We start from the raw sequence: 9,060 nt of genomic DNA on the forward strand, positions 1-9,060 counted from the left end.
TATGTGATATTTACATTTTTTTGAAAGATAATTGTTTATAATGACAAATGTTTTAACAATAGCTTTCTCGTTCATGAACTTGTAACTGTTAATGTATATTTTGTTGGGGTATTTTGAAAGATTAAAAACAATGTTTATATTGTCAGTTAATTATTATTATTTTGAATGGTCAGTGGAAAAAGTAATTAGACATTCTTACTGATGAATTGCTTAAAATGTTTGGTTTTCAAAATGAGCAGATATTCTATTAAAGGTTCATGTTTTTTGGTTCTTGTTTGAATTAAATATTCAAGTTGTTTTAATTGGTTGCTTCATTTTTAGTAACCATAGCATTTTAACATTGTGCCAACCAACCCTGTGATGGGGCTAGTTGGCACTAATGCACAACATGATTTTAATTACAAATCATAGGTGTAATGTGTTCTGTGTATTGGCACATCTCAGAGGTGGGTCTAACTTGTCTGCTTACCTGTAGGCTCATACACTTAAAGTATAATGTAGTGGTGATTTTCTATATTTTCTTATTGTAAACAAATCTCATTTGCAGATCCAAACCAACAATGAACTGATCTACTAATAAGTATTGTGTGTATCCAAAGCCTGATACATCTTATTCCTCTGTGCCATAGAGCTCCATTGTTGTCCAAAAAATATTAAAAACACATCAATGAGGCACACTGCTGCACTGGATGACATGTTCCTTCATTAGCGTGGGCACACACAGTAGCCTACCAGTCAAAAGTTTGGACACACCTACTCATTCAAGGGTTTTTCTTATTTTTTAGTATGTTCTACGTCATAAAATAACACATACTGAATCATGTAGTAAACAAAAGTGTTTGACAAACCAAAATATCATTCATATTTTTGATTTGTCAAAGTAGCCATCTTTTGCTTTGATAGCAGCTTTGCGCACTCTTGGCATTATGTCAACCAGCTTCATGAGGTTGTCACTTGGACGTCTTTTCAATCAGTCTTGAAGGAGTTCACACATCTGCTGAGCACTTATTGGCTGCTTTTCCTTCACTCTGCGGTCCAACTCAACCCAAACCATCTCAATTGGGTTTAGGTCAGGCGATTGTCGACGCCCAGGTCATGTGACGAGGCACTCCATCACTGTCGTACTTGGTCAAATACCCCTCCCTTACATAGCATGGAGATGTGTTTTGGGTCATTGTCCTATTGGAAAACAACTAGTGGTCCCACTAAGCACAAACCAGATGTGATGGCATGTCACTGCAGTATGTTATGGTAGCCATGCTGGTTAAGTGTGTCTTGAATTCTGAATTCCCCCCCACCCACCATCCCCACTCATCCTCCATGCTTTACGGTGGGAACCACACACACAGATACCATCTGTTCACCTTCTCTGAGTCTCACAAAGACACAACGGTTGGAATCAAACATCTCAAATTTGGACTCATCAGACCAAAGTACAGTTTTCCATTGTTCTAATGTCCATTCCTTGTGTTTCTTGGCTCAAGCAATTCTCTTCTTATTGTTCTCCCTCAGGAGTGGTTCCTGTGCAGCAATTTGATGAAGGCCTGTTTCACGCAGTGTCCTCTTAACAGCTGATGTTGAGATGTGTCTGCTACTTGAAGTTTGAGAAGCATTTATGTGGGCTGTAATCTGAAGTGCTGTTAATTGGAGATTTGTGAGGCTAGTAACTAATTTATTAATTAACTTCTCCTCTGCAGCAGAGGGAACTTTTGGTCTTCCATTGCTGGGCCGGTTCTCATGAGAGCCAGTTTCATTGTAGTGTTTGATGGTTTTTGCAGCTGCACTTGAAACTTTCAAAGTTCTTGAAATTTTCCAGACTGACTGACCTTCATGTCTTAAAGTAATGATGGGCTGTCTTTCTCTTTACTTGGTTGAGTGATTATTGCCATAATATGGATTACTACAGTAGTGGAATAGGCCTATTTGCTATATATCAACACCGCGTTGGTATGCCACAACTGATAGCCTCAAACACAACCTTTGACAAGGCTCACCTTGATTGAAAAGCATTTGAGGTGACTACCTCATGAAGCTGAGAGAATGAGTGAGCAAAGCTGTCATCAAGGCAAACAGTGGCTACTAGAATTCTAAAATATAAAAGATATTTTGATTTGTTTACTACATGGTTCCATATGTGTTATTTTATAGTTTTGATGTCTTCAGTATTCTTCTTCAATGTAGAAAATAGTAAAAAAAAAAAAACAGACCCATGAGACAAACTAACACCATGGCTAACATACTTGGGCTGCGGTCGAATAGTCTTTTTTGCTTAGAAAGGTTCACTGAATGAAATGACCTGGAAGTATCTAAGATGCAGCCATGATAAGAGCTGGTCGCATTCTCTAAATATTAAGGACAGGTGCTTCAATGCTTCCTCTGTAATATCCTTTAGCATAGGATACACCTGGACATCCTTTACCAAGGAAAGGAGATAATTACGTCCCACAATTCCTTGCGGAAGCAAGCGATGCACCATTCACAAACTCAAATGATTACTCACATTACACATCCACAGCTGCCCGTGTATCCAAAGCTGTGTTCAGCTTGTTTGATAACAGGATAAAAAAATATATGGATTATACGTTTTTCATATGAATTAAAAAAAAAAAACAGAAATTCAAGTGCTTTCCCCGTTTTCTTCTTCAAATCGCCATTGGAATATAAATTAAACCAAAACCAGAAAACAACTTTTTCACTTCTACTATTATATCTATATTATCTGCCCCTACTGCATCAATATAAAAACACTGTCATTGACTATAAATGCTATAAGATAGATAGATAATAAATGAAGTTACGTTGTTGTGCCTCATGCGTAAATGTTTACTGTATGTCTATACTCTATGTATATGTGACATCATAGCAGTGTATAAATAACAAATTCACAAAAAGCATAATGTCTCCTTTAAAAACAATGAAAAAAAAACAAAAACAGAAGAGACCCCTAAAACTTCACATTGTATTCTTGTACCAGAACAGAACCTGTTTCTGCTTTAATAACAGAAAAATCATGATACTCACATTCCATTACACTTCTCACCACTACTCTTAAACCACTGGATTCCATTCATCACTGTGCCGTTCCACTCATTACTAAAGACAGCTACAAAAGCATTGGATTCCCAACTGGACAATTTCAAACTCCCTGTGACCATATCTTTATCTTTATTGCATAAAAATGTGTGCAACAGTACAATATCCTCCTTACATTTTGACAGATGAAAATGTCTGTAACTATATAATGAGAACATATTAGTTGTTGTAATTAACCATCTGTCCTCCAGCTACAATCGCTGTAGTTACATCAACTCTAAAACTATGGAGGTACACACTGATAAACATATGAAAATATTAGAAAAAATGCACTGACTGTGAAATTTATCAGCCAAACCTGCTGGTTAGGTACCATTTACAGGAAAGGCTTCATTACAAGCTTTCAACTCCACAATACATTTAGCCCTGGACAGCGTGATTCAATATAATCACACAATAAATGTGATGCTTTACAAGGCTGCAGCGCAGAGATTAGACAGTAAATAAAATCAAACAGGACAGCAGGTATATGCTATTAATGATGCAAACTGATCAATGGAGCAAGTTAAAAAAAAAAAAAAAAATCTTAATGTGTGGGCTTGGTGAGATTGTCAGCTTGGTTCAGTCAGTCAGTGTGCACTTGAGGATGTCAGAGGTCAAAGGTCACGCAGACCAATGTCTCTGACCTTCTTTAACCTCATCCACCAGATGACGGCCCTCTCCTGCCCGGTCTCCAGGAGCAGGAGCCTCCTCCCTCTCCAGTCAGAGGATTGTAGTCTGGAACACACACACACACACACACACACACACACACACACAAGCTTGAAACTTTCAACCAGAGAGGGCGGTGAAATACTAGGGTTATGTTACCTTTTAACACTGATCAAGGTGGCAAAGTAGAGGCCACAGGAAATTAATGTCAATAATTGATGAATGAGATCAGTTTGTCTATTAAAGGGAAAGCACAGTATACATGGGTGGAGACCATAGAATTATAATTCCAGGTACATTATAAAAGAGAATGGCCGATATTTTTAAAAATTAAAACCACCATATTAAAAAAAAACCAAAAGCAGGAACTAGCGACACACAATTAAAGGGCAGGTTCACAATAAAAAAAAATTGTGAACCTGCCCTTTAACCCATAATTAAATTCCTTCCCACTGAATATTTAAAAGGAGTGTGTGGTTCAGCTCCAATCCTGTGAAATACATACCAGCACTGCGAAGTGGCTTTTTGTTGTTCTTTGGTTTCAGCACAGCTGTTGATGAACTGGCCTCTTCAGTGGTCTGCAGTGAAATATATTCATCAGATTCAGCAGTAAGAAACTCAGATCATATCCACACCAATGTGGGCACATTTGAAAACACACACTGTTCTGTGGTGCTGTTAACCTTGGTTAAGAGTATTCACAAAACTATTATGATCACTATTCCATACTTCTATACCGGAGTAGTCGTCTAATAACGGAGACATACGTCACAGAGACACACCGAAGTGATGCGAGTCAGAGGAGACCAAAGAGAGTAATGTTATCCAGACAGAAAAATCATTCAACTGGCAAAAAAAAAAACTGTGTGCTTCTGTTGTGACAGCAGATCAGTATTTAATATGTCAGAGAATAACGTGCTTACTGCACAGAAGAGAAAACACAGAAGACGCGTTGTGTGTCCTTTGAATCACTCACGGAGGAAGAATTCCTGTCTGAATAAAAGACGCTGCTCAGCATGATCGTTTCATGTGATAGCAACCCCAACTGCAATTTTCAGGTGACGCGTGCAACAACGCGTGAAATCCATCTATAGTTTAGTTTGAAGTGTGTGTTTCAGACCTTAGATGAAGAGACTCCTAACCAACTTCACTGTGTACTGCATGACATCAGACCAATGTTGTGATTATTATTATTATTCTTTATTAAAACAATATGTTTGCCTGCTTGAGCTGTTAACAGATACATCAGCTGCTCTTCTGGCAGAGTACTATCTGAGTGTTTGCTGTAGTATTAAACCACACTGTAACCAAAGCTGTCGTCAAATCAACCAGGACAGAAATCTGACAGATTACAACTTTAAGAATTCAATTTACTCTAAAAACTACAAATGGAGAAACTGAAAACACTTTTTTTTTTTTTTTGCACATTTCATCTCTGTGGAGAGGCATAGCAATGTTAAAAGACAAAGTTCCAGGTGATGAAACTCACCTGAGAGACTTTTGTGGCTCCTTTGTAACTCTTTCCCTGTTGCATACTCTCCCATATCTCGATTTTCTGCCTCCTCTTCTCTTGTTCTTGCTGCTCAGCAAACACAGTACACATTCAGTTTAGGTATCGTGGACAGACTCATCATCTTGCTGATGAGGACAAACATCGTGCTTCAGTACCGCACCTGTGTCTGCTTCTCTCTGAAGAGGGCTGCCTTGGCGTCCAGCTCCTCTTGCATCTTTCTCCGAGCTGCTTCCATGGCTTCTTGTCTTCTTGCCACTAACACGGCATCTTTAGAAAAACATTTAAAAAATCATGATGATCAAAACACATGTACACACAGAGGGTGAAACTGAGTTTTACATAGGTGCCGCAGTTTCTGGACGTGAATCAGACAGACATCATACGGGGACACATACAGCCCACTCACACAGGAGGGAAGAGGGATGTTCTTCATGGCAGAGACATGTAGGCCAGGATTCTGCAAAAACACTTTTGTGTATACTGTAAAGGCAAATATCTGATGTAAGTGTGTGAGCAGACAGACAGGAGTATGTGGATGGCATTTACATCATCCCTTATTTACATGCATTTGTTGTGTTTAAGATGTTTGTTTTTACTGTACTTTCATATTTCTCTGTTCTCTTTAGGCCTGTTGGCTGCAGAGGATGTTTGACTTTTTCTTTTGGGTGGATGTATGGAAGTCTCAATGAAATATAAGAGAACTTCTGTCATATTGACATAGTTACTCAGACATTTGACACTCTTGATTTAAGCGACGATAAAAAGGGGACGTATCATTTTGGTGGAAGTGATGAAGTGTAGAATAGAATAGAAATCCTTTATTTTCATTGCAAAGAAGGAATATACACAGATGAGTGTTTTAAGAACTGCAACAGTCTTCCAAAAAAACATGCTTAAGCAATTGAGGAAAAACTGTAATTGGACAAAAACAATCAACAGATTATTAAGTGTGAAAAGAATCATTAGTTAGTGTTTCCTTACTGAGCCACAGCAGAGAGATACAGCATGTCCTGGTATACATGGACACATATATCAGTATTGGAATATATGTTGTCCGATATGCGCTGATATATTATCTATTTTTTTAAAGTTATATAGGCAACATTTTATGTATATTTGATCCTTTTTCTTAATTCAAGTTTAAAACATACATACATGTTGTTTGTTCTGTGTTCTATATTTATTTATAGTTATTTATAATGATTCAATTCCCAGTGAAGTTTACAGTTTCACTGCACTGATGTCATTGTTAAACTATAAAATATCATGTCTCCATTACATATCTTATCACAAGTGTTTGATAAGCACATTTGATATAATGTGCTAAGAGATAAGATTATCAGCTTATATATCTAGATTGGAATTTTTTTTTACTCCTGATATTGGTATGAGCCCCAAAACTCCAGTATCGGCCGGGCCCTATTTATTTTCATCTCCTTTTTTTTAAAAATCATTTCTATCTTACGTCTTGTCCTGTGAAGCACATTATGACGTCTGATCTAGAAGGGTATATAGACTAAATATACTTCTACATCTTCACAGAAACAGTGTCCCATATATCATAATCACTACACAGGAACTACTTCTTTCTAACTGGTGCCACAGAACCTAACAGCTACATACTCTATATCCAATGAAGCTATTTGGCTTTCTTAAAAGGATTACAAAAAAAAAGTAGACTGCAAAAACCAAAAACATTGTAGTGTGATTTTTTTCCAATACTGCTCAGCCCTACACTGTGTTTAAAATGGACCTCTAAAATATGAAATTCTGATCTGATCTGACCTTTGTACAATATAAGGTGTTGGTACATGCTGGTGCTGACCTTGTGGTGTTTGTGGGAGTGGGCTGCGGGGGTTCTGGCTGGATCTTCTCTTGCTCAGGTGCTGGATGATCAGGTAGACCAGCACAGTCACAGCCAGCAGGTACCATCCATACTCAGACAGAAGATTTCCTGCTGGGAGGGAAATGAGCAAACACTTCTGACTACCGTATTTGTTTATTAAAAACAGATTGCATTAAAATGATGATTGATGTTACGGCTGTATGTGTACAGCTGTACCTTTAACATACAGCCTTGGTAAGTAGCACTCATCTCATTTCAAGTGAAATGCAATGCAATGAATAAATAGTATGATGGTAATTTGTCCTGGTGAACTCTGATGTGCTGTACTAGTGCCGCGTTGAGTTTGAAATGTTTTTGTACTTGTGTGTGATTGTGTGGCAAACTATTTATTCATTGTTTTAAGGGTGGGTGTGTTACGGCTGAATGTGTTCCTGGTGCTGTTTGTCCTTTTTCCTCTCCTGACTCTTGCTCCGCCGAGGTCTTCCACACCTATCAGTCCTCAGTGAGGTGCACCTGGTCCAGGACAGGCAGTGGTTAAATGCTCTAGGTTCCTGTTGCAGGGAGAGGCTTCTTATTTGTGGACTGCTGGTCATGCTGCTTCTCCGCCTAAGATTTTATTTAGTGTTGCTGTTATCTTTTGACTGTCGTTTGTAGGATCTATTTAGTGCCTTGGTTGTTTTGTATGTCTCTATGTTGATAAATCTCATGGTATTTTCAAAAGTGTTATTAAAGATTTACTTTGGGTCAATAGTGGACTGTTGTTCGCCTCATAGGGCCGACTGAGGGTAATAATGGAGAAGTAATTAACTATCATCTTACGTGTGATATTTTAGATTTACATTTTTGGTTTGTTGAGCCTCAAGTGGCACAAAGTACTGACGTTAACATCCTGAGAGGACAAGATACACGGGAATCACAGTCATGGATGTAAAATAAGATCTTCTAATACATCCATGATAACAGTGCAGCAGCTGGCTAAACTCAACCAGCTGATGAGTGTAATTCATAATATACAGTGCTAACCACTAGCATACTACTTATTACTCCATTTCCCATCGCCAGCCAAGTGGCCATCACGCCTCAAAACATAAAACTCCCAATCGATAGCACAAGATACTCTTTTCCCGTTAACGTTACTATAAACCACAGTATTCCAACATAAAAATAAATGAGTCGTGTTATCATGCCAACTTACCAGACAGGCTGAGGAAAGTCAGATCCTGGTTTTTGACGGGCGCCTTCTCCACCTGAGGCAAGTCACCGTCATCTACATCTGTAATTTCCACATCTTCCATTTCAGAGCAACACTAACGCTGTCTGTGAAGACCACGAAATACGTGTCCCCCGTGTCGATTAGCAACCCGGCTCTAAAATGACTGAACGTGGTGGGTTCTCCTTCCTGTGTTGCTAGCTAACAGACTAGCTAAACTTAAAACGCTGAGCAACATTTAGGATGACGTGTTTGCCTCGTGCTGCATTTCAGTACTGTGGGAAACCCGAGCATTCAGATCATAGATTGTACATTTTATACGCGCGCGCGCGCGCACGCACACACACACACATATATGTGTGTGTTCTTATTATTACTCTTCTTCTTTACCATCACTATATGGTGGTCGATTTTAGGAGGACGGGGACCGTGGCCAAGCCCATTAAAATCATGGGAGAGGAGGTTGGAAAAGTGGAGCCCTACAAGTACCTGGGTGTCCATTTGAATAACAGACTGGACTGGAGGACCGACGCTGACGCTGCGTACAAGAGGGGGATGAGCAGACTATTTTCTGAGGAAACTCAGATTTTTCAATGTATGCAACAAGATGCTGGAGATCTTCTACCAGTCTAAGGTTGCGAGCGCGATCTACTGTGCTGTGGTCTGCTGGGGGAGCAGCATCAGCGCCAGAGGTGCCAGCAGGATCAACAAACTCATTCCCAAGGCCGGATCTATCATTGGTCAAAA

At 39.0% G+C, this 9,060-nt stretch overlaps 1 protein-coding gene across 2 annotated transcripts; it reads right to left on the reverse strand.

Moving 5' to 3' along the window:
* Positions 1-3,142: 3,142 nt before the first annotated feature.
* Positions 3,143-8,609, reverse strand: selenos (selenoprotein S). 2 transcript variants are annotated; one of them, XM_042409163.1, is made up of 6 exons: positions 8,299-8,609; positions 7,083-7,211; positions 5,418-5,524; positions 5,234-5,323; positions 4,250-4,322; positions 3,143-3,810 (listed from the first exon to the last, which is right to left on the reverse strand). In XM_042409163.1, the coding sequence occupies exons 1-6, from the start codon at positions 8,396-8,398 to the stop codon at positions 3,731-3,733; spliced, it is 579 nt and encodes a 192-aa protein (XP_042265097.1). In that variant the 5' UTR covers positions 8,399-8,609; the 3' UTR covers positions 3,143-3,730. The 2 variants fall into 2 exon arrangements, with proteins under 2 accessions (XP_042265097.1, XP_042265092.1); XM_042409158.1 differs by having other exon boundaries at positions 7,083-7,214; positions 8,299-8,607.
* Positions 8,610-9,060: the final 451 nt, after the last annotated feature.

The sequence above is a fragment of the Thunnus maccoyii genome, chromosome 1, assembly GCF_910596095.1.
Source record: "Thunnus maccoyii chromosome 1, fThuMac1.1, whole genome shotgun sequence".
Lineage (NCBI taxonomy): Eukaryota > Metazoa > Chordata > Actinopteri > Scombriformes > Scombridae > Thunnus > Thunnus maccoyii.